Source organism: Protopterus annectens, chromosome 17.part0 (assembly GCF_019279795.1).
Source record: "Protopterus annectens isolate FY-2018-M chromosome 17.part0, PAN1.0, whole genome shotgun sequence".
Classification (NCBI taxonomy): Eukaryota; Metazoa; Chordata; order Ceratodontiformes; family Protopteridae; genus Protopterus; species Protopterus annectens.
In genome coordinates this window covers 582,655,770-582,683,179 of record NC_056751.1, presented here as the reverse complement: position 1 = coordinate 582,683,179, position 27,410 = coordinate 582,655,770, and the positions used below count along the sequence as shown (strand labels likewise).

Here is a 27,410-nt window from a genome sequence, read left to right as displayed (position 1 = left end):
CTGTACCGCAATCTAAGCAACAGTTTGCTTAGTTGTACAATCAACAGTAACATTGATGTACAACTAAACCTACATGCAAACAATAGTTTACTTAGTCACCTTTCAGAGAAAGTGCATTTTCGACAAAATGCACATTCGCAAAAGTGAGTTCAATCATGTACCTTTCTATCATAAGACCAGGACCTATATATATATATATATATATATATATATATATATATGGATTCCATACATATGGTCGAATTACACTTAGTCGAAAATGATTCCAGGCATTTCACTTCACTGAAAGCTCACTTGACTGAAAGCTTACTTGGTCGAAGTTCATTTGGTCGAAAATGGAATATAGCCACTGCCCCACTGCAGTGCAACCGTGGAGTGAGAATATTAAATAAGAAAAGGGTGTGGGGGGCACATTATGCCAATAGTTTTTACTAAAGATATATATATATATATATATATATATATATATATATATATATATATATATATATATCAATGCATTTCTAATGGATATACCTTCTTATAATAGTGAATACATTAAAATTATGTGGGGGGCTATGCCCCAAACACCCCCTTATTTAATATTCTCACTCCAGGGTTGCACTGCAGTGGGGCATGGGCTATATTCCATTTTCGATCAAATGAACTTCGACCAAGTGAGCTTTCAGTGAAGTGCAATGGCTGGTATCATTTTTGACTTAGTGTAATTCGACCAAATGTATGGAATCCATATATATATATCTATATATATATATATATATATATATATATATATATATATATATATATATATGTGTGTGTGTGTGTGTGTAGAAGACTAACCACTTGGCCACCATGGTAAACTTTGCCCTTTTCCCCCACTATAGTGAGTGAGATGTCGGAGTTGGTATATTTAGTTAGAGGGGGTGGGGGGGCAAAGCCCCCACTTGGGTGGGTTTGATTTGCTTCCGTTCATCTATTTGTTTGTGGTGGCCAAGGATTTAGTTTTCCAGAATAAAACTCCGGTGATTCAGGTTTTCGTTAAAAGGTTTCGGTGAGGTCATCTTGTGGATGTGATTTTTGGGTAAGTAACATTTTGATAATACAAAGTAGACCCATATAAATATATAATATATATATATATATATATATATATATATATATATATATATATATATATATATATATATGTTGTTGTGTCTTTCGGCTTTTCCCGGTTAGGGGTCGCCATAGCAGAACTCCGGTCCGCTAATGATTGGCAGTATTTTTTTACGTGCCGAGTAGCCAGTCCTGACGCACACCCTTCAACGAAGGTATGCCCATTCACGCATGTCTCCACACAGAAGACGCTCTCGCTGAGAATCGAACAGGACAATGTCTTACTGTGAGGCGACAACGCTACCACAGCACCACCACTGCAGTTATATTTATTTATATATATATATATATATATATATATATATATATATATATATATATATATACACATGTATATATATATATATATATATATATATATATATATATATATATATATATATAAATATATATATAAATATATATATATATGTGTGTGTGTGTGTGTGTGTATATATATATATATATATATATATATATATATATATATATATATATATATGTATAAATAATAGCTATGAGCTTTGCACCATCTGTTTTGGCCCTTTTGCTGAAGCAAGATCAGCGTTAACTTTCACACGCAACTTTCACTTACAAGAAATAGTTATCTCACACCTCCTGGTCATGTACGTATATACATACCTGTGCACATGTACACACACAACAAACACGCACACCTTCTGATATTATGAAAGTACTGGCATTACAGGGTGAGGGCTGTTCCATCATGATGAGGACATTCATAGATTGGATGAACATTGCAGGTCATGCTAATCTTTATTTTCATTCAAGAAAACAGAATGCTGTACCATTTATTTTTGGTTTCAGTGGTTATTTTGAGTCGTATTCAGCTTTGAGCTTCCTAATCAGTGGTGTAGCAAGCAAATTCCATTTTGTACTCACAAGATCTTAGTGATACCCCCCTTGGACACCTGTCAGTTAAAAATGAATTCTTCTTTCAAATACTAACTTTCCAAGTACTTAATATGTTAACTAACATTTTCATCTGTTCCTCATAAAGCCATTAGAAATATAGTTTTTGGATTAACAATATTGCAGTTGTTGCTGGAGGCATTCGTTTAGACAGTTATAGGCATAATATGACCTGAAAAAAAGCCATAGTTATGTGATGCTCAGAAAACAAATTACTCAGCACAGTGCAAAGAGTATGCATGGCTACACTCTTGTTCCTGATGGTACCCTCAATCACTTCTCCAGTTTCCTTTTATGTGCTGTTACTGTGGGTAGAATGGGGCCTCTTACAATCATTAATAATTTCTTTGTGTTTATTTATGTGGGTATTCCGCCACAATGTTATTTTTTTTAATGTGTCATTTTATATGGTGCAGATAGGGGTTCCATTATCAGTACAAATATTTAAGTAGGAGTAGAAGTCAAAGGCATAGGTGTCAGCTATAGCATTGGGTGCCATTAGAATAGGATGACTGTAGAAATTGTTTAGGTAATCATGTGATTGAAGAATGATGTTTTTTATTGAGAAGTCCATAAACACAGTAGCACATGGAGAAATACAACCAGTGTTAAAGGAAAAAGTCACTGAATCATGGTCTGAGTTAGTGAAGAAAAATAACATACAAGGAGATATGCAATGTTTTCTAAGGAAAAGATCAAGGATATTTGAGCCCCTAGTAGGATAGTTAACTATCTTTTCAAGGGAAATAACATTTATAAAAGTATGGAAATGTCAAGCTTGTTGACAGTTTGTGGTGCAGGTCAGGCAGTTTATTGATGATTAGATAAATTCCCAATGTAGGCATTGGGATTAATGAGGATTTTGGCTAAGACATTAAGTTTGCTGTTGTGGTCAGTAGAGTTCATAGAGGATGTTCTATAGATAACTGTGAAATGTAATTCTTCTTTAGGATAAGGTGCACATCTACACATTCATATTTGGGGTCCTGAGGAATAACTGACAAGTACTTTGCCCCCACAGTTGCAAGTAGGTATGAAAACATAAGTGTAAATCTAGATAGAGGGAGTGCATTCATTGCTTTGAGATGATCTCTTTGTAACTGCACATACATAAATGTGTTGAAGTTACAAGTGGGCCTTATGTTCAGATATTTTTCTGTTAAGACTCCAGGCATTTGAGTAGAGCCACCGTAATATGTTCTAAAGTAATCTTTGTTATCTTGGAATACTCAGCATATATAGTCTGTTTAAAAAATGCATTTTGGGGCAGCAAAAGCTTTAAAGACAATAACAAATTCCTGGTAAGAAAGATACAGACAATCCTTGGCAAAGCAGGAAGGTTTGTCAGCCATTTCCTCTCAAGCTTATGCATAGAATGACACCAGCTACATTACTGTGTGTTTGAATCTTGGTATCCTTCTGGGTGATGGCAAAATACCACTCAAGTCCAGTGTCTTTCTTGCCTCTGACACATGTATAACAAAATCAGTGATATTCTTCTGCATGTCCCGCAGGATAGAGCTCCTAAGGTCATCCATCTTCACGTGGGCCACAAGTCTATCATAACTCTATTTGTCAGGATGAAGGAATCTGAGTTCCCTTGTTATGTTCTGGATCCTGACACCAGGAGGACAGTTGGAGTTAGGGGTTGGCATAAAGGTTACATTTGGGGTTGGGGGTTGTCATGATGGTTAAAGTGTTTACCTCACAGACACAAGGTATAGGGATTGATTCTCAACTTTGAGGGAAATTGGCTAGGTTTAAAATAGCCCAGAAAGACAGCTAGCCCAGTACTAACCAATGAAACTATGAAACCTTTTCTTATCCATTCAGATGAGGGTGTTGCCCATATATCCAATTATAGAGCCATCTATTACTGAACTCTTGCTATGGCTGGATGCTGTCCAAGTGAACCTTATGAGCTTGGAATCTGACTCATAAATTTATATGCACTGGCCATAGGCACACCGTGTGAAGTTGAGGATATTGGGTATTGTTGCATGAAGTAACCATTGAAGTTTGTTAGTCCTTATTCACTCCCTACTGTAATTTCAAGACCAATAGTTAATTGTGAGTCCTACAATAAAAAAAAAAATGGAAAAAGCCCCAGCAAAAGTACAGGAGAACAGAGAATGTCGTAACTCACTGTTTCTCCTTTAAAGTTACATTTTGCAGCGGACAAGAACCCCTGCATCCCCACCGTGAGGGTCTGTGCCTTCCAAAGCCCTGATATGTAATATATACTAACTCTGAGATCTGCATACCTTGGAAAAAAGTGAATATTCCCAAGTCATAGTGATCCCAGGCATAGTATATAAACCCCCCGTCTCTGCATGGTCAGTCTTGCTCTTCTACTACTCATTCTTAGGAGTTTATTTATTAAAATTGTTGCATGTCATGACTAGCCACTTGGCAGTGTAAATACTGGCTCAAGGTGATTTGGTTACATTGATTAATGTCAATGTGACACTTCAACCCCATGTAAACATGAGAAAAAAGAGAGGTGATGACCTAGGAGGCTTATGTAGTGTTCTCAAAATAACCTCAGCATTGTAGTGGAGGTGCTCTGTGTTGCAGGTGTGCGTGTGTGCGTGCGCATGTGCGCACATTTTGTACTTACCGAATGGGCTTTGTCTAAGCTGGACTACAGCACTAACCATAATCTTGGGCTGCTTGGTTTGTAGCTTTGCAAAAATCATATAGCACAAAATTCAGCAGCTGGGGTATATAATAGGGCGCCTTATGTAGCCCACATCTTTCCTGTTGTACTTGCTCTTCTCTACATGCCTGCTCTGTTGAGAACCACACGCAGGATAATTTAGTGTTACATTTTGCCTTTCAGAGATTGCTCTCTAGAAACCTGAAAATGTGCTATGTCCTTTCTGATGAACTGTGCTATTCCAGTCTACTAGAGATGGGCAGATCGAGATTCTTAAGGCATCCTTACATTAAGGTGCTATGTGACCATTTGTTTTCTCTGTGTGATTGTGTACCTCATCAACTGAATGACGCATTTTAAGTCTTCTTTAAAAATACACTTATTTGAATACATTTTTAAACAACAAATTGTTTATGTTGGTTTTCTATTGGCTTCATCTGTATTTATCTATTATATTAATTTTAATTGCAATACAAAATAAAATACTTTCCCTTGCACACCCCCCCCACACAAAGATTTCAGTTTAGAATCACCAGCAAATGCGTCATTTATTGGTAAGATGTTACAAATGAGATAGTCCAAAGTTTGCATCACTTTTTTGTCTTATTTATTCAGCTTATACTTTAAATCACTTGTTTGTCTTATTTATTCAGCTTATCACTTTCTGGCATTACATCTTCAGGGATGAAACAGCTGTCTGAAGCCTTGAAGCATCCTAATTGTAAAATAAAAAAACTCTGGTAAGTAACACTACTTTAATCACATATATACTTGTGCATTTGAGGTGCTGCTGACAACAGGTGTGCTTTGAACTTCATACAGTGTAGAATAGATAGGTGCTGTTTTGGGGGAGTGTGACTATGAATGTGTGTAGAGTAGAGCAGTATGGGAGGGAGAAAGGTAGCTGGAAATGGTGTTAAAAGATTAAATGGAAGTTGGGAATTGGGTAAAAAGAAATACTTGCACTCTAAGGACCACCCTCAGGTCAAAGTGTAACAGAGAGTAATCAGTTTATTGGCAACTAAAAGCAATTAGCAGAGAGGTACCAAGTTGAACATGTTTTCTTTCATTTCCTAAATGCAGAAACATGTTAGCCAGAAAGACTAAGTAACTGGCATATACAGTGTAATCTGTTGGTCAAGAGAAAGGACAGTGGCCAACTTAGTAAGTGGCCCTTAGAGTGCAAGGATAGCTCTGTTGGGGGAGATGTTAAAATCTAATTTCCAGTACATTCAGGCATATATTTGACTAGATGATGTTAATACACATCAAGGTTATTCAAGTTAAATTTGCTTATATTGTACAAAGACTAAATCCTCAGTGAAAAAGTGTGGGAGTTGGCCCTTGTGACAGAGCTTAAGCAGTATCTGTGTCAAATATACTGATCAGAGGCTTTGAAAGGAAAGAAAAAAAAACTCTACTTTAGAAGATTGACTTTTCAGAAAATCAGACATATGGTGGAGACCATATGATCAGTGTTTTGAAATGTTGAACTGTTTGTAATGAAATCACAGTACAATAGGGATTGGGGAATTTGCCCTTTCCCCCACTGTAGTGCATTCTTGGAGTCTGTATATATATATATACTGGAAGATGATGGCTAAGCCCTGGAACTGTGGATGATGACACCCATTAGAAATGCACACACACTCACGGAAGAATGCTATAATGTAGCACATGCACAAACTAGGAACATCACAGAGTGTGCGTTTGGGCTTCTGAAATCATGGTTGTGGAGCCCTGCAGTATACTTCAGCCACATGTGCACAGATCTTCACAGTATGTGGTATGCTACACAGTCTGTTCCTGTGGAAACAGCTGCAGCAGGATCAGCACAGGGAAGAGATACACAGCCCCCACCAGTGCCTAGTGCACCACAGCCACAGTCACAGGAGGACTCAGAGGAAGAACCCCCTGCTGATGTCCCTGTAGGCAGAAGCAGGCATGCTCAGTATGCCCTGGCTTTGGCTAAGAGACAATGCATAGCGCATTCACTGACAATCTAGGGACATAGGGTCTAACACCTTACTCCTACTCACATACAGATTTGAAAATTGATGCCAGCCAAATCACACATCCTCTATCTATCCATGCATTGGCTGTATACTGCTTGCATCAGACAGAGTCAGCCCTGAACTACTGTTGTGTCATCTGCTGCACTTGCAAGGTAAGTCTGTAACCTACACAGTAGTATAATGGATTGTTATGTTATGTCAGTGTAGCTTTGGAACAGGTTTATTATGCAGGCAACTGTACTGGGCTATTTGGACAGAAGTTACATCCACATGGAACTACAGACACCCATTCCACTGACATGCCACCGTTTATAGTCGGTAGGCCTCATACATGGAATATTCATGCAGTTCTGCTGCAACAGATTACTGGTATGTCATTCAAGGGACATGTTAGAAAGTGAGATCAAATGATAGACAGACTAATATGTGTCCTTGCAGAATATGATCATTTGTTCCTGCACCCCTCAAAGCAGCAGTGTCCCCTTGTAACTGCCATAACTATAAATCATCTATGCTGTATGAGCATTTCACACAATTAGCATGCCACACACCATCAGAACAGTAATGTACAATGTGAACTTTCATATTATGTGTTAGTTAACTGAGAATAGCAAAGTACATATTTATGCAAGTGATGGTGTGATGAATGATCCCCTGCATATCAAACAGCCTCTGTAGCTCAAAGGACTAAGGCAGGTAGCCAGATCCCCTGCATATCAAACAGCCTCTGTTGCTCAAAGGACTAAGGCAGGTAGCCAGGTAGCTTGTGTAATGGTGTTCAGGGTTCTTATCCAGATATATCCAAATGTTTGGCATGTTAAGAAGTAATATGTATTGCTTTACAAACTGTGAGTGTCCTATACAAGTATTAACCTATTGCACATATCACTTATACATCTGTGTCTGTGCCACATATCCAAGACCTATTTAAAAAGTGATAGGCAATATTGGATTAGTCAGTATCAGAATTGTAAAGGTTGGGACTTGCAACCATGTATCAGCATGCGTATGTTGAAAATAGATCTTAGTTCCACCTTCAACATGATGTACTATGACAATATAATAACAGTTGTGAATGAAAAATTGTGCTGTGATATAATTTATAGAGATTTGACAGGACCATACACAAAGCACTGATCAGTAAACTAGAACAACTAGGTATTAATGCACTCTTGATAATATGGATAGCTGAATGGTTTACATATAGGACATAGCAAATATCATACAGCAATTGGACAAGTGGAATAATTGGTTACAGCCAGGGTGTACCACAGGGCTCTGTCCTAGGCCCAAACATGCTTAGATGTCTCTTCATTTGTATTCTACAGTCTGTATGCAGATGGCTTGAAAGTGGGTGTACTGATTACATGTGTTACAGATGGGGCATGTCTGCTAAATAACTTGACTAAATTGACCATTTCGTCACAGGAGTATAATATGCTGATACATATACCACAGATTAAGCATATTAGATTTGGAAGACATAAATAGAAAGGTGAATATTACATACAGCACACATAAGTGGTTGAAAATGTAGATTCAGTTATGGACCTGAGCATATAGGTAGATCAAGCTTTGAGTGTTTCTAATCATATCATAATCCCAGCCTGGAGTACAGCTAGCTGTGGACTGGAGTCAGTTTATGGAACAGTAAGTTTCTAAACATACTGGAAAACATTAAGACACAACCAAACACCCTAATATTGGGTGATTTCGACTACCCTGCCATTAACTGGGAAAACTACTTGTGTACCAACACCTTTGCCCAACGGTTCTTGGAATTCATAAATTCCAATGTCCTGGATCAACTAATCCATAGTCCCACCAGAGGCTCCAATATCCTGGACCTGGTCATTACCAACATGGGAAATCGATGCTCCACACCAGTGGTCACCCCCTCATCAATTAGGTCTGACCATACGCTAATAACCTTTGACATCCACATCCCACCCCCACTCCCCCAGTAAGGAAACATCTGTAAAAAACTTCTCCAAGGCCAACTGCATGCTACTCAAGTCAGAAGTGACAAACTTCATGACACCCATGCAGACAGGAACTGAAACTTTGACTGCCGACTCCTACACTAAAGCACTGTACGAGCACATCCACTAGTGCATGAATCATGCCATCCCAAATAGAACCAAGACGCTTTCCTCCAAAACAAGGAAGCCAATCTGGTGGTTCCCTGTCATAAACAAACTATACAACAGAAGGAAGAAACTTGCAGAAAAGAGGAAAATCCCAGGATGCAAAAAACTCCCTTACCAGCCTCAGTAAGAACCTGTGATCCCTCATAAAATCCTCCAAAGCTAGTTACGAAAATAAAATTGCCAAAGATTCCAAAGACAACCACAAGGCATTCTATAGCTATGTCAAGAATCTAAATGGCAATGCTCAGATCTGCTCTGAGCTACAACAGAATGGCATTAAATATACTGATCCCAAGGACATTGCCAATATCCTGGCAGATCGATTCAGTGCTAACTTCACCCCCTTCTCACTCTCTAAAGGGCCCATCTCAATACCGAAAGATTGGCAAATTCCAGTAATCATGGCCACACAGGTAAAAACCACACTCTCCAAAGCTAAGAATACAGCATCCATGGGACCAGATGACATCCCAGGTTGTGTGCTAAATGAACCACAAAATTTATTTTATTTTTTATTATTTATTTTACATTTGTTGACCGGGCTAGTCCAACTGGATACATGTCCATTTTCAGTAGAGGCCCGTGGAGAAAAGCTCCAGAAAAAAACGTACAATAAATTAAAAGTAATATAAGTCTACAAAAGGCATCAACATACAATATTACAACATTCAGTTAAAGTTTACATAAAAAAAAAATTGTAAAATTAAATTAAATAGTCAAATATGGAAAATAGTACTCAAGACTCATAAGCATTAGTATTTAAGTAAAAAAAGGTTAGTTTATAGAGTGTAGAATATAGAGGTTTATAGGTAGGAATATAGTGGTTATAGAGTGTCACAGTCAGTGAAGGATAACTGTTAGGCAGGGTTGGTACAAGAGCATAACCAGTGGTTGGTGAGAAAAAATTTTAGATTAGTTTTGAATTGTGGGAGAGAGGTCTGAGAAGTAAGATCATGTGGTAGTTGATTCCATACATTACCAACAGAGTTAGAGAACAAGGAGTCACCTGCTAGGTTTTTTGATAAGGTAGTATGAATCCACATTTTCTTTGAGGAGCGTAGATTCTTCAGGCTATTATATGGTATGATGAGGGGAGAAAGAATTGGAGTGTTGCTGGTTTGGTATAGGGCTTTATGGGCTATTGTAAGTTGGTTAAATCATAGCTGGTTAAGGAGTTCAAGCCAGCTCAGTTGTTTTAGATTCAGACAGTGATGAGTCCTGAAAGGTGAATTTGTAGCAAATCTAGCAATATTGTTATATGATATGGCTAGTTTATTGAGATTATTTTTAGAAAGGTTAGTATATATGGGTGAAGCATAGAATAGGGTAGAGATTAAGTGGGTTCTAGCTATTGCGGTCCTGGCTTCTGGTGTAAGGAAAGGTTTGATTCTATAAAGGGATCCTAGTTTTCTGTTAATTGATTTTATTGTAGTATTTATGTGGGTGTCATAGTTTAGGTGATTATCAATTGTAATTCCTAGGAGTTTGGTGGTGGGGTCAGGAGAAATAAGGGTGCCATTATTGGATGTAAGAGTGAAGTGTAGAGAGGTAGACTTTTGGGTAGGTGTAAAGAGCAAAAGTTTGGTTTTTTTCGGGTTAAGGAGAAGACAACGGTTAGAGAACCATTGTTCTACAGTGCTGAAAGATTTTTGTGTAAGAGAATGAAGTTCGGTTTGGGATGTGGCTGAACAAGTTACAGTAGAGTCATCTGCATATTGAATGCAGGTGGAGAGTGGAGTGGATAGATGAAGGTCATTTATAAAAATGGAAAACAGTAGAGGGCCTAATATGGAAACCTGAGTGACACCTAGAGAGATGGGGAGGAGATTCGAAAGATGATTTTGCCAGAGAACTGCCTGGTGTCTGTTTTCAAGGTAGGATGTAAAGTAGTTCATAGCTAGGCTGTCAAGTGAGAGGGACTTCAGTAGGTGTAGGAGGAGTCGGTGGTTAACCATGTTGAAGGCTTTTGAAAGGTCAACAAAGAAAGCAGAAGAAAGCATATTATTGTTGCGATTTTTGTTGATACAGTTAGTGAAGGATAGCAAGGATGTGGTGGTACTATGGAATGGGCGGAAACCATGTTGACAGTTAGTTAGTAGATTGTGATGGAGAAGGTGGTTAAGTAATTGTTTGTGGATACATTTCTCCATTATTTTAGCAAGTGGAGAGAGTAGAGCTATGGGGCGAAAGTTGGAGAAATCATTGGAGTTTCCACCTTTGTGAAGAGGAATTATGTAAGAAATTTTCACACACAGTTACAGTTATCCCACTCCACAAGGGGGGATCCACCGTGGATCCTGGGAACTACCAATCCATCAGTATGACAAGGCTGATCTGTGAGGCCATGGAACGTATTATCATGGAAGTTATAAACAAAGACATTGGCAACCTTCAAACACTGAACCCCACCAAGTTCGGGTTTGTGAAGGGCTGATCATGTCTCCTGAACTTGATTGACTTCTTCAAATCAGTCTCCATAGCAGTGGACGAGGGTAAGGCGGTCCACACAGCCTATCTGGACCTTGCCAATCCCTTCAACACCATCCCCCACTCTGGAATCATAGATAAACTTACTAAGCTGGGCATAAATCCCTATGTCACTCAGTGGGTTGCCAACTGGCTTACTGACGGAACCCACACTGTAAAAGTAGCCAACTCCAAATCCAGCTCCAGACAAGTGAGAAGTGGAGTACCTCAGGGTTCAGTCCTGGGACTGCTCTTGTTTGGCATCTACTTCTCTGAAGTACAGGCCAACACTAAGGGACTCTGGCTAACAACGTTCGCAGATGACTTCAAACTGGGAGCCATTATTGAATCCCCAAATGATGTGGATATTCTACAAAAGGACCTTACAAAAACAGATGCTTGGTGCCAGAGCCATGGGCTCAAGCTCATTGCCAAGAAGTGGATAGTTATCCCCTTTGGGAAAAAAATGTACCAATGAATTACCACATAGGTGGCAGTACACTAAACACCGAAAGTGTAATAAGAAACTTAGGAATACAGGTGGACAGTGGTCTCACCTTCAATAACCACATCGCCAGAATAGTCAGGAAATCTTTCTATGTGGCACACCTTATCAGTAAGGGCTTTTCATCCAGAAAAAAGGAGGTCATTGTCTCACTGTACTCATCCCTCATTAGACCCATCCTAGAGTACAACACCCCGTTTGGCATGTACCTCACAAGACATCTGCAACAACTGTAAAGGCCAAAAGAATCACAGACCTAAAGGAGATGCCCTATGCTGACCGACTAAAAAACTCTAGCTATACATGGTTGCATATTGTCTACTCAGAGACGATCTCTGCTTAACATACAAGGCCATGTTAAACCCAGAGCTGTTGGACATGCTACACTTAAAGAAATCCCAATCCATCATAGCTACATGCTCCAGGGACCTAAACCTTCTCATCACAATGAACAAAACATGCTGGAGGGATAGGTTCCTGACACAGAGACTTCCCATACTCTGGAATAGACTGCCCATACATGTCAAGCAGAGTGCCTCCTTGGCTCTCTTCAAAAGGAACCTTGATGATTGGATGGAAGATAGGAAATTTACCCCCAGGGATCACATCAGTCACCCTGCTAGACAGGGGTCCAGGGAAGTAAATATCGTGGGAAGAAATAGCCAGGGAATTGTTATGGCTAGGCTTGTTTAGGCCCTAGGGCCAAAAGCCTAGTAGCAACCTATGAACCTGTGTTGTAAGCAATGCGCTGCCCATTTGCGCGCTACTTAGCAATGAGCAAACAAGCCGAAAATGCCACTACGCATGCCCATACACTTAGTTAAGCAGAGAGCAAATCTGTTGCTCCTCATGCAATTTTAACACACACACACACACACACACACATATATATATATATATATATATATATATATATATATATATATGTGTGTGTGTAATGTATATACATGTTACATGTGTGTGTGTATATGTCTGTATTGCCCTGCATATTCAGATCAGGGAGAGTAAAGCTGCACTATGACACTTATAATGTTGCTTGAAGGACCAAAATGAAGGTCTTAACATTAGATAATGCATTTAGAAATATGTGGAAGTGCTTAGAACAACATGTACTGCACTTGGGGGACTATTGGGATATCTGAAGTTCAGATTTCTGGCGGCCTTCTCTCACATCTTGTGTGAATGACACCACATTTGACAGTAAACCACAATTTTATGTGAAACACACATAAGTATGAGTCAGACCTGTGTACTTGCTCAAACACCTGGACAGTGGTGAGTCATACCACATCTCCATATTATAGCATGTGGAAACCTTGAAAATGTATGGCATTATATATGAATACGTAAATATATTGTCAAGTCATATGTTTTTATCAAAGGCAGCAACAACACCCACATCCACTACAGCCCCCTATGTCTGCTGGATTTCACCACACATACATCAACAACTGAACAAAGCGTGTACTGTATTATGTTGTGCGCACACTCACTGACAGGGCAAATTTAGCTTTTCCAAAGGTTTGCCCATCAAAATGCAAACAGACACATATGCCCAAAATGGGTGCTGTTGTCACATAGCAAGGTTATAAAACAGTTTTCTGACTGTTAGGCTACTAGCTGCAGATGACAGTAGGAAGCAATGTGACTCTGCAGGCCTCCCAAGCTGTTCAACATAGGGCTTGTTTATGTTCTCTAGGATTACTTCACCTGCAGTTATTTATAAAGCAGGCTTGAACCATGGCACGTGTTAAGTCCTGTGATCTGCAGTGTAAAAGATAGATAGGTAGGGGTTCTAATCTCACTCTGGTCCAATTGCTGTGTGTGTGTGTGTGTGTGTGTGTGTGTGTGTGTGTGTGTGTGTGTGTGTATGTATATTATACAATGACTGGCCATTAATATTAAAAAAATTAGCACGCTAGTTGGCCAGCCTAACCAGAGTGCCCATTGTAAATCGGAGACTATACCGATGGGAAAAGGTCTGGTCACTCGGACTTTTTCCCATTAGTAAGTTTCGTAATTTTATTACTTTTCTTTTTTTTTTTTAACTAAAAAAAGAAACCGGGAGATGTAAACCAAACGAGGGAGACAGCACAGTCAAAAATAAAATGATAATCGGTTTAGTTCTACAAAATTAAAGAAACATACCTGATTATCGTTTTATTTTTGTCTGTCCTGGCTCTCCTGAAATTAAACTTCTCCCAATTTCTTTTTTTTTTTTTTTTTTCATTTTCAATTAAAAAAAAAAAAAAAAGCAGCGGAGATCTTCCATTCTCCGATGTTTCCTCTAAACAGCTCTGATGTACTGCATAAGCATGGGAACATAAGTTCCATACGCGTGCACAGTACATCAGAAAAAGCCCCATGATAGCAGAAAACCGCAGAAGGGTACCACGAAGGTATTATACAAAGACATTATTTAAGAAAAGTAAGTATTTTTTTCTTAAATAATGTCATTGTATAATAACAATAACCCACGTCTGGGTGTGGGCAATGCTAGATTTACCCACGGTTGTCTTTGTTTGGTCAATCGGGCTTCACCCTCGTCACCAAATCACACCAACCATGGGTAAATCTAGCATTACTCACACCCAGACATGGATTATTGCTTAATTATCTCTCTCTCTCTCTCTATATATATATATATATATATATATATATATATATATATATATATATATATATATATATCCCCAAAGAGCAAGTGTGTATACCACACTGACTTCAAACCTGGCATTGTTTTGCACTTTTTGGCTCATGCAGTTGATGCAGACCTCCAAACTCCCATCCTCCACAAGGCCTGCTGATGTCATCTACCATAAGACTACCTATAGCCATGTTAACGTCAGACTTAAGCCGTGGTGCATGCAATAAGTGCTGTCATCTGTAGTGTGTAAGACTAAATAGTTAGGGGTTCTAATCTCATTCTGACCCACATTGTGTGTGTGTGTGTGTGTGTGTGTGTGTGTGTGTGTGTGTGTGTGTGTGTGTGTGTGTGTGCGTGTGTGTGTGTGTATCTCCCCAAAGAGCATGTGTGCATACCACACTGACTTCAAAGCAGGCATTGTTTTGCACATTTTGGCTTATGCATGCATCCAAACTCTTGCCGTCCACCAGGCCTGCTGATGTCATCAACCATAAGATTACCTAAAGCTATATTAATATCAGACTTAAGCTGTGGCAAATGCAGTAAGGACTGTGATTTGTAGTGTGTAAGACTAGGTAGGTAGGGGTTCTAGTCTCACTTCAGCTCACTTGTGTTTAGGTGTATATGTGTAACTTCCTGAAACAAATATGAATCTCACACTGACTTACAAACAAACAGGGTTTTGCACTGTTTTGGGCCTAGCAGGTGACGCAGGCCTCCAAAGTGTTATCTTCCACAAGGCCTGCTGATGTCATCAACCATAAGGTTTCCTAAGGCCATAGTAGTGTCAGATTTAAGCTGTGGTGTGTGTGATAAGTACTGTGATCAGTAGTCTGCAAGACTAGATAGGTAGCCATACTAATCTCACAGCAGCTAACTTTGTGTGGTTGTGTGTGTGTTTTGTACAGTGTTCTGCATAAATAAATAAGTAGTGGTACTATTCTCATTGCAGCCAAGTTTGTGTGTCTGGATGCTAGAGCATTTTACATCTGCCTATGGGACCATAGATTTATTGGAATTTACTTGTCTAATAGCCCTAGTGCCCTTAGAATCATATTAAAGTTGTTACCCTTATGTACGTGATCAGCACCTATTGCACCTGTCCAAGAGGGACACAGTTGGAACTACCATGGAGAAATTATGGTCACCTATCCAGTCATACTGATTTCATCTAAAGAGGGCCAATGAGGTGCTCTGCTTGACATGATGTGAGAGTCTGTTCCAAAGATGTGTTAAACTGTGGTAGACAATTGCCTCCCTCCAACAGTTTGTATTAATGACACATGGCAGGTTAAGGTCTATACAGCAAGTAAAAGTAACCTGTGTACTATTTGACTAACAGATATGCAGCATTTCCAATACAGCAGGGTCAGAGATTGCCTCGTATGAAAGCCAGAGATCACCTCTGAGTACTCTGTATGTCACACACTAAAGTGACAGTAATAGATGATCACTATGGACAGATGCTGAAGACCTGAATTCCCTTTGTGAGGAAACTATGTGGTCTCTGCAATTGTCGCACATGCTTGGAAAGGTACATACCAAAAGGGACGTTGCACTCGACTGTTGGTTTGCAGAGGGAAGAGAACATGGAGGTTATGATGTCTTGTTTTTCTGAAAACAATCCCCTAACTTATTACATGAGCATAACAGAATGCCCTTCTTACTACTGTGGATACATGGTGATCTAAGGTAAGTGATCTGTCAACCTGTGTGGCCAGGTCTCCCACCCCTGAGTATGTATGTCAGGTTTTGCTATTGATGTGGTATTTAGCAGGAACATCACTGTTACTGAAAGCAATGATAATACATATATTTGTATTGCTTTTAAGGCCATGACTTTGGCAACAGTCATTTTTTCAAGTAAGACCTGTGTGTATGATGTTGACATACTTTGGAAATTATATGACTGCTCCCAGTTTGCAGGCACCAGTAAACCTTGTCAGCCACAGACATGTACTTTGTGCCTGTACTTTGGTGAAATGGATCCCAAACAGTACAGGACCCATGACTAAACCCTGAGGAACACCACTGGTTAGATCTTGACTGTTGTAGGTGGATTCCCTTATTTTAACTATATGACCTATATCACGCATGCAGTGAATGACCCCTCTAATGATATAAGGGTTGATGCCTAGTTGGGTGCATTTGTCAATGATGGCTGAGTGGGGGATAGTGTCAAATGTTTTAACTAAGTCCAGGTAGGCTGAATGCCCAGGGTTCCCCTCATCCAGGTCCTAGGTGACTGTCTCAAAGACGTCCACCAGGTTTAACAGGCATGATCTCCCTTTGACAAATCCAAACTGTGTAGGGTCAGCTGTGTGGAGATTATCTATATCTTTGTTGATAAGGTCCGTGATGATTGCCTCATGGTTTTGCAGATATGGCTAGTCAGGATAATAGGTATATAGTTTCTGGGATCAGTGAATGCTCCACCTCTGTGCAAGTGGATAACGGTGGCTGTTTCCGTTCAGCTGGGACAAAGCCAGTAGTTACACAATGATTGTGAAGAGTTCCCAATGGTGTTAGCACTCCATGCTGGAGCCCATATAGGACTAAGCCTGTGATGTTATCAAGTCCCATAGATGTTGTGTTTTTATCCACAGAGAGGCCATTTACTACCTGTTCTTTGCAGATACAAGGCAGGATGTGGTAGGGATGTCATGGAGTACATGTGGTGGGGACAGAGGATTGATCATTTCACAGAGCCTGTCGGCCAACAGGTTAGCTATGTTGACAAGTTCTGTATATGAGGTATCTTTAACCATGAGCTCAGCATACATGTGGGCCTTTTCTTTTGGGTTACAGATGTAGCTATAGAATGCCTTTTGGTTGTCCTTTGTGGAGAAGGCTATTTTGGACCCAAACGTTGTTTTGGAGGAATGCACAACAGCACTTATTTGCTTGTGTAAGCTAAGGAGGGAGTGTTTCCAGTTTAGGGTGGCTCCTTTCCTCCTACCCTTACACAGCAATTTCTTCCTGTTATTGTAAAACCTGTTACTGGCAATTGTTCAGCAGGCAGGTTTGCTTCACCATGAGGAGCTTGTCGTGCTCATCTCAGTTACAGCCGGGTCAATGCAGTCATATAGGTGTTTGTATAATGCATTGGTGCAGAGCTTGGTAGTGCTATATATACCAAACCATAGGGGGTTATAATCTGGATCAGTGAATGTCTTTGTGTATCTGCTGCAAGGGGGTGTCAAGTGTGATACCTACTTTGACTAAGACCAATTTGAGGTCAGATCGCACCAGGGAGGAACCTCACAGTGGTATTGCTACAGTTGTCACCCATATTGATAAGCATCAAATCACATATGTTAGTTCCTCTTGTGGGGGTGTCAACCAGCTGGTCCAGGGCATTAAAGATAATGAAGTTGAGTAACCTTTGGGCAAGTGAGTTTGAGCATGACTAATCTACCCAGTCAGTGGGTAGTAAAATTCACCTCAAACCATGGCATCCAGTTGTATCTTGATAGACTTATGTAGATCCAAATAAGCAGAGTAGGTGTCCTAATTCATGGAGGGGCTCCTATAGCTGGCAATGACTTGAGTAGGTGCCACACAAACAGTCACTAGCATCTGAATTGTATCCATGGACTCATACTGAATGAATATGTATACACTGCTAACATTACCTTCCATGCCTTCAGTTTGAGATCTGCATGTGTTGAAGAAAGTGTAGCCTGTTGTGGCTGTGGTGCTCTCCACAGCCTTGAGCCAGGTATCTTTGACTGCACAAAGGTCTGCGTGTTCCAAGATGAGGACAGCTACTAGTGCGTGCATTTTCCTGTTGACACTCCTAGCGTTTATCAGCATAACCTTGAGGTTGCTTGTGCATGGGATGTTTACATTGGAAAATTTGTCCTTGAGATACCACCTAGAAAGGGCACTATGGGGGGCAATAGTCTTGGCCAGTATCTGAAATCTCTGGGGTGACAGATGAAGAACATCTGTGGCAAAGTGTCGAGGTCTGTTGAGCATGTCATCCCAGGCTGACAGACAGTGGATCCCCTTACACTGACACCAGATACTAAGCCTATTGTTGAATTCATTCATGTTCTTTTTTTGTATTGAGGCATCATCCTAACTGATGATAAAATGAAACTGAGGGCCAAGGGCATACCTTGAGACACATAATGCAAGAGATCAGTCATCTCTGTATTCACACAGTCCAGAGAGGTACGTGTCAAGACTTACACAACAGGAACTATGATGACACAGAATTGACTGTGTCTGACATATGCCATATCCTGGCACCTCATAGACAGCTGACCATGACCTTTACCTCACCTGGTGAGGGGACATTGGTGTAACTCGTGATGTAATCACCTATGACTAATATTTTTGAATTTGTGGTTTGTGGTAGTGGTTTGACCAGTGAGACAGTGGTGCATCAGCTATTATGTGTACTGTGCTCTACAGAGGTACTATTATGTGTAGTGTGCTTGTGCTGCTGTTTGTGAGGTGCCTGGTGATTAGGTATGTTTATGGTATGGACCTCCGCAAACATAGGTATGTGTGCTGTGGGTTTGGGTACACCCTGCTCATTGCCATATGTACTGTCAGGTGTGTGAGAAAGCATGAATTCAAGGTTTTTAATGTTGATGCATCTCACACATGTTATGTTTGTGTGGAGTAGGAGTACAAGTTTGGGGATGCTGTCCACATCTCTGCAACAGTCAGGGATAATACCTTTAGCACTAGACCATTGATTGTGTATACATTACAACACACTATGGTTAGGCAGTGGCTTGACAGGTGCTTACACATATCATATTATTACATTTATGGTGTCCTCCTAAGGGAAAACAGTAACTGACAGTGTGGGATGGCATGGTAGATTGAGTACACTGCTTTGCCAGGCTTGTGGCACTTGAATGAACCATAATCCTGTTATTAGGTATGGTAGGAAAAGCATACTTACAGATGTGACTGTGTACTACTCCAGCAAAGGAAGGATCATGCTGCTACACCTTTGGGGTTCACAGCCTCACACGCAATCTCTGCAGGCACTCCTTGCAGTGCAGATGTGCATGTCCATGCATGCACAGAAAACTTGTCCAACTTTGCTGTCAGCACTTTAGCCTTGCAAGTCTACAATGTCTGTCAAACTACCAGACAGGAAATAAATGTTGTGTCAAATGATGTGGGAACACAGCTTAGTGTTCCAGGAACATAAATGTACAGTATGACATACCTAGTATGTGGGAGGGATGCAAACATTGCCCATAGATGGCCACCCCTCTGCAGCAGGCCCCACATCCATGTCACACAGATCATCACCATTGCACTGATGAAAGCCAGTGTACATGAATTGTTGTGAAACTGTCACCTAACATGGATCACTGCTGCTGTGGAGCTTGATGGAGCAACCTTGGACATTTGTGTCACCTGAGACTTAACCTTATGTTGTGATGCAGCAGCTGTATGCTCCAGATCACCATCAGGTTGGTACCCTAGTCAAATGCTACGATCCTCAGAACCCAAGGCATAATACATGGAAATGTCAAAGAATTGGTCTGGTTGCTAATTAAGGCATCTACCTGGAAAAGACTACAACAAGTCTACAGAACCTTGTGTCATGTATGACAAGTGTGTGGATCAAAAAACAGGCTATGGCCCACTGCATATATTGAGCTTGGTGCTAACGTTTTGCTTCTGGTGAGAGACCAAGAACAGGAGCTTTGTATCCCACCACAGTGAGGCCGTGTTGAGAACAGCAGTAGTAGTAGCTAGGCAGCAACAATTCAGGCAACTCCTCTCTTTTCAGCATTCTTCATGCCATCCTTAACTTTACAGGATGTACTTATTACTGCCCCCTCCAGTGTTTGGCAGGGTTCTGTGCAGGACCAGACACCTTGGGTGACACTTTTTTCAGAAACCATGATGATATTAACTCCAATACTGACTTGCACACAGTAGAGCCAGCATGCACTGTCAAGCAGTGTCCCCGTAGTCGGGGAACAGATACTTGTGACATTGAGCGATCATAGGGAAGGTACTAGGCTATTGGCCCTGAGGTCCTTGCAAGCCTAGCCAAGAATTTACCCCATGTTCCGACAAGTCAGCAGCCGAGGCCCCTGTCCAGCAGGGACACAGGTGGAATCCCAGGGTGTATTTTCTGTTCCCCATCCAGTTATCCAGGTTGCATTTAGAAAGAGGTAATGATGTACTCTGCTGGATGTGGAGTAGGAGTCTATTCCCCAGAAGGGGAGTCTCTGGGACACAAATCTGTCCCATCAACAAGTCCTATTGGTGTCACAGACCAGGTTGAGGTTTCTTGTGCAGGTTACTCAAGTGGAACTTGACTTGCGGATATGCAGCAGTCCTATCAAGGTAGGGTGTGAGACTGCTTTGTATGCCAGACAGAGGTCACCTCTGAGGAGTCTGTAGGAGACTGAGTAGAGGGACAGGGTGCTTAGCCTATCTGTGTAGGGTAGATGTTTGAGGCCCTGGATTCTCCTGGTGAGGAACCTCTGAGGTCTCTCCAGCTGCTGCATGTGCTTTGTGAGGTACATGCAGAAAGGGTCATTGTACTCAATAATGGGTCTTATAAGGGAAGTATACAGGGATTTTATGACCACCGTGTCCCTTGATGAGATACTCTCACTAATGAGGTGGGCCATGTAGAAAGTTTTCCATGCAATGTAGGCAATATGGTTGTGAAAAGTCAGTTTGCTATCAACCTGTGTTTTTTTTTTTTTTTTTTAAAACATACAAAATTTTTTTGTTTCTGACTTCATGTGACGTGCCTTTGTTGTAGCACCTCTCATGTTAAATATTGCCTAGATTTTAGTTATTATTGTTGTTTATACAATAATATCTTTAAGGTACACAGTTGCTCATTATGGTTCATACTTATAATGGATTACCATTACTTTTTTACTAAGATTTAATCCATTACTGCATATTATACTTAATTTTTATGAGTTGCTATTTGAATGACTTTTTATGTTGAATTTTTACTTTAATGTTATGATTTCTTCCACATATTTTAAGAATTTTAAATATGTCATTTTAAATTATGTTTATTTCTTTGGTAACATTCCACACTTTGAAATGCTTATTATTAACATGAATTAATGTTTGCATTTTCTCTTTGAGGAACAAGTTGTTCTTGTGAAGGCTTCTACTTGGTTACCAATTACTACAATGAGTTTCACCTTATCATGTTGTCATTCCCTTTTGCTTTGTATAAAAGGGGCGTGCACTTTTACCTCATTGTTAATTTGTTTTCTCTGAGGAAGCTGCATCTTTGTGCGGCGAAAACGTTTGTGATAAATAAATTCGTTAAGACTACCTACTTGTTGTTGCTGGTACAAGGGCTCCGTGGTACGTTTTTGGATAATTTGTGGGGATGTCATTCTCCCCAAAGGGGATGATGATGTATTTTTTGGCATTCAGTTTGAGGCCATGTTTCTGGCACCAGTCATATATTTGGGTGAGACCCTCTTGGAGGATATCCACATCACTAGGGTAATGATGACCGTGCCCAGCTTGCAGTCATCTGCAAACTTGATCAGCCATAGCCCACTGTTTATGGCCTGCACCTTACAAAAGTTTATCCCGAGCAACAAAGGCCCCAAGTCCGATCCCTGGGTACTCAATACAACTGGGTAGTCAATAATAAAGGATTTGTTGCATGGATATGAGGATTCCCACTGTGACCTTTACCACCCTGTTGAATATGGACATCCTGAGGCAATGTAGAAATCGCAGCATGTTTACCAACAACCACTTCATTATGAAACAAAATGATACGGTATGTGAGAAACGTGTGTGTGCATGTGTGTGTGTGTGTGTGTGTGTGTGTGTGTGTGTGTGTGTGTATATATATATATATATATATATATATATATAGATATATATATATATATATATATATATATATATGGGTCTACTTCTAATGCCCGAAACCGATTCACGACAGGAAATAACCGACACCAGAAACCCGACAACACACAAACCCGACAACGAAACACCGAACACCATAACACCGACACACTACACGTCAACAACACAGTACACTACAACACATATCCACTAGCCCTAACCCAAACCCTAACCCTAAGGTCCGACACTACACACTCCCTACCTGCACCCTAACCCTAACTCACTTACACACCCCAAACCCCAAGCTCCGACACTACACACACCCTACCTGCACCCTAACCCTAACTCACTTACACACCCCAAACCCCAAGCTCCGACACTACACACACTCCCTACCTGCACCCTAACCCTAACTCACTTACACACCCCAAACCCCAAGCTCCGACACTACCGCACACACTCCCTACCTGCACCCTACCCTAACTCACTTACACACCCCAAACCCCAAGCTCCGACACTACCGCACACACTCCCTACCTGCACCTAACCCTAACTCACTTACACCCCAAACCCCAAGCTCCGACACTACCGCACACTCACCTATCACACACCCTAACCCTACATCCCTGAGTATTGCACACTTACCTGTCCGCTCCCTACTCCTAAATCCCTCACTATCGCATACTTACCAGGTCGCGCTTACACATTCCCCTTGTCGGTCTTCCGTCTGTCGGGATTCGAGCGTGTCGGTCAACTGCGTTGTCGGGTTTCTGGCGTCGGTTATTTCCCTGTCGGCGAAACGGCGTTTCGGGCATTAGAAGGAGACCCATATATATATATATCATTTCACTGGAGGCAAAGCTCTCACATAAAGTGCTCCTAATGTTATTAAGGTAGTTAGTGGTACACACGCCTCAGTCATCACAGAAAATCCAAAGCAGACATGAGCTGAGGCACTGACATGTAACCCACATAAATCAAAAAAAACTCATAGAAGAAGTCCAGATAACAAATACTCTCAGCAGCCCCATATGCGATCTGTGAAAACAACACACATATCAACACATAGAGTAACATGTCATGCAGTAACAACCTATAAGCCCACAAGTCATGCTGACACACAGTCCAACATTCTAGTCATTGCTGTCTTCATGCAAATGAGAAGCTGTCATTGAATCCCACACTGACACAAATGTTCTCCAGCAGGGGCTGACGCAGATGTACAGGTGTCGCCAGAGCCATTGGCTAACATTAAATACCAAGAAATGTACAGTATTATCCTTTGGAAAGTCATCCACCCCTGGTAACTATCCTATTGCCAGCACACCTCAAACAGTTGACCGAGTAGTCAGTGACTTACGGACACAGATAGTAATCTATCATGTGTCGGTAATATTGTGGACATAATTGCATGGTGAGCAACCTATAAACAAAGCTGTGGCATGTAAATCCAGGGAAGCCATTGTTCCACTGTAATAGGCATTCAACAGACCTATCATTCGTGCAATGCCACCTTTGGTATGTAAATAGCCAGGCATATCCAAGAACTGTAACATCCACAGGGGTTCCTCAGTAAAGCACTAAATGGTGTACGTAACATGTCCTATGCAGACTATGTAAAGGCCCCATCCATGTAGTCTGTCTCCTACATTCTTCGGAGGGTTGATGTATGCCTGCCATACAAGATGGTGTCAGCCCCCACTGTGGACCTCTTGCATATCCACTAAACAAGTAGCACCAGAATTACCTGCTCTACAGACCTACATCTTGACAGTGGTATATATAGGTTCATAGGTTCATAGGTTCGTACTAGGCTATCTGCCCTAGGGCATTTATAAGCCTAGCCAGAGTGTATGTGGCTTACACCACCCCTTAGGATGAGAATACTACTCCCTTTTAGGGTTTAGTTTACTATGCCTCTGTCTAGTAGTGACAAAGAGATGACCCCCGGGGTAAACCTACAATCTCCCATCCACTCGTCGAGATTTCTCTTGAATAGAGTCAGTGAGGGGCTCTGCCTAACATGGACTGGGATTCTGTTCCAGAGTGTAGGGAGCCTCTGGGTTATGAATCTGTCCCTCCAGCACGTTCTATTTATTTCTGTGTTGAGGTTTAAGTCACTTGTTCTCATGGCTCTGATGGGTTTGGATTTTCTGAGGTGGAGCATGTCCATTAATTCAGGATTGGACATGGCCTTGTACGTCAGGCACAGATCACCTCTGAGTAGGCGGTATGCGACTGAATAGAGCTGGAGTTTTCAGTCGGGCAGTATATGACATATGTTTAAGACCCTTTATCCTCTTGGTGAGGAACTTTTGGGGTCTTTCCAACTGCTGCAGGTGTCGGGTGAGATACATCCCAAATGGGGCATTGTACTCAATCATTGGCCTGATAAGAGAAGAGTACAGGAAACAATGACCTCTCTTGATCTAGATGTGAAACCCTTCATGATAAGGTGGGCAATATAGAAGGTCTTCCTAACCACTTTGGCAATGTGAGTGTCAAATGAGAGGTTACTGTCAACCTGGGTCCCTAGGTCCCTGATTGCCTCTTTCATTAATGGATTACGCCTATGTGGTAATTTGTCGGTACCTTGTTTTTCCCAAAGGGTATGACTATACATTTTTTGGCGTTTAGCTTAAGGCCATGGCTCTGGCACCAATTATCCGTTTCTATGAGGCCTCTCTGAAGGATGTTTGTGTCCGCTGGAGTATCAATTATGGCCCAGTTTGCAGTCATCTGCGAACTTTGTCAGCCACAATCCTCCTATGTTTGCCTGTACCTCGGAAAAATAAATGCCGAACAAGAGGATCCCAGGACTGAGCCCTGTGGGACACCGCAGACTGGCTTAGAGTCTGACATAGCTCCAGCAACTCTGACCCTGTAGGTTCTGTCCTTGAGCCAGTTTGCAACCCATCTTGTGACATATGGGTTTACATTTAAGCTGGTGAGTTTGTCTATGATGCCCGAGTGGGGTATTATGTCAAAGGCTTTTGCAAGGTCAAGGTAGGCTGTGTGAACTGCCTTACCCTCATCAATGGCCTTAGTGACTGTTTCAAAAAAGTCGACCAAGTTCAGAAGGCAGGATCTGCCCTTGACAAAGCCAAATTGGGTAGGATCCAATGTCTGTAGGTCCCCAATGTCTTTGTTTATGAGTTCCATAATGATCCTCTCCATAGCTTTGCAGACCAGGCTCGTCAGGCTTATGGGGCGGTAATTTCCAGGGTCCATAGAAGCACCGCCTTTGTGAAGTGGGACCACTGTTGCTGTACGCCACTCTTTGAGTACGTACGTATACGTATTGTGGTAAGGCTAAGATTAAACAGCAGCCTTATGTGTGGGTTTAGTTCCTCTTGGAGTTCATGTAGCACACAGCCCAGGACACCATCCGGTCCCATTGATGCTGTGTTTTTAGCTTTAGAGAGGGCGGCTCTCACCTGAGCATCTGAGATGTTAGGGAGGCTACACTCTGCTGGGATAGTTATTTCTCCTTTTGGGGGGGAGGGGGAGGAGAAATTTGCACTGAACCTGTCTGCCAGAATGTTGGCAATATCAGTGGGTTCAGTGTATTTTGTGTCATTTTGGACTAACTGAGCATATCTGGGAGTTTCCACCCAGGTTTCTAACATAGCTAAAGAAGGCCTTGTGATTGCCTTTTGTGTCATTTGCGATTTTTCTCTCAAAGTTGGCCTTGGATGATTTTATGAGTGATCGTAGTTTTTTGCTAGTACTGATCAGAGATGCTTTTCCTTTTAGGGATTTTGCTCTGTCATGTAGTAGCTTCCTCCTTCTGTTGTAAAGTTTGTTTATGGCTGGGGTCCACCAGACCGGTCGCCTGCCTTTGGGGGAATGGGTCTTGGTTTTATTTGGGATTGCATGATCCATGCATTCTTGAAGGTGCCCATAGAAGGCATTTGCAAGGGATTCAGCAAGGACATGCTGGAGAGACAGGTATGTAACCCAGAGACTACATACTATATGGAAAAGGCTCCACAACCATGTGAAGCACATTTCCACTCTAATGCAAATCAGGTGCAAGTTACACAACTGGATGGGGAACAGGACAGTCATACCTGCTTGTGGACCAATATCTACAATGGACATGGGGAAACTGTGGATGGTTCACCCCACACCCCAGCTTCTAAATGTTTCATCTCCTAAAATCCTGCTTACACTCATCAATGGTATCATACCTTGACAGTGTTTAGGGATGCATGGCTAGGCTTAAAGGAGCCATTGTGTTCATTAGCATATTAAACACATATGAACCTATGATCCCTGGAGCATTTACTGTTACCTTTCTGATAACATTTGTCTTGTGTACTGACATTCAATTCTGTGTTTTGACATTGATGGGTTGATTGTAGATGTGTACCCATAGGTGTGTCTAACACAATTCTGAAAGTGAGATATAAATATTTCCATGTGACACCTATCATTTTGTGACTGCACAACCATTACAATAGCATCCATTGTAATGTACACACACTATCATGGTATAGTCATTATAAATGGCAGCATACAAATTCTGAAGATTAACAGTATAAGTATCATGTCAAAAGCAAAACTTGATGAAACAAATTCATATTGATATAGATAGCCACCCTGTGCATCAGACACATAGCTTTATTTCTCTTCATCCATGAGAGAGATGAGAGGGATATGGCACAGGTATCATTACTTGCTCAGGGTGTTGTGTGGGGCTGCAGGAGGCCTAGGAAGACCCAATAGGTTGGCAAGCTTGTGTGCGAGTCAGGAAGGGATGCAGGCAGAATGAACCATGGAAACATGGCATGTGTGTTTGTAGGTGACCTGAATATGACATTGATGTGTGAGTGTATGAGTGTACACAGCCAAGCTCAGTGCTATCCCCATGTGCCTGTATGTTGGACAGCTGTGAGCCATGCATGGTAGAGATGACAGTTTATCGTCTCTGCCCACAAATATGTAAACTGGCTCTGCCAGGAGTTGCACTGGCACCTCCATGCCCAAGGTCAGATGCTGTGCTACTAAGTGTGAGTGACTGCTGTCTGCTGACAATGTGTCCTCTATGGGACCACCCAGGACCACGAGCCCATGTGAGCAG

General features: G+C 41.3%; 1 protein-coding gene across 1 annotated transcript in view; it reads left to right on the top strand.

Moving 5' to 3' along the window:
• Nucleotides 1-27,410, top strand: part of LOC122791466 (NACHT, LRR and PYD domains-containing protein 3-like) — a 772,530-nt gene that overhangs the window by 534,991 nt on the left and 210,129 nt on the right. Inside the window, exon 12 of the mRNA XM_044059210.1 lies at nt 5,362-5,448. Coding sequence (XP_043915145.1) covers nt 5,362-5,448 — 87 coding nt within the window. The remainder of the gene's footprint in view (nt 1-5,361; nt 5,449-27,410) is intronic.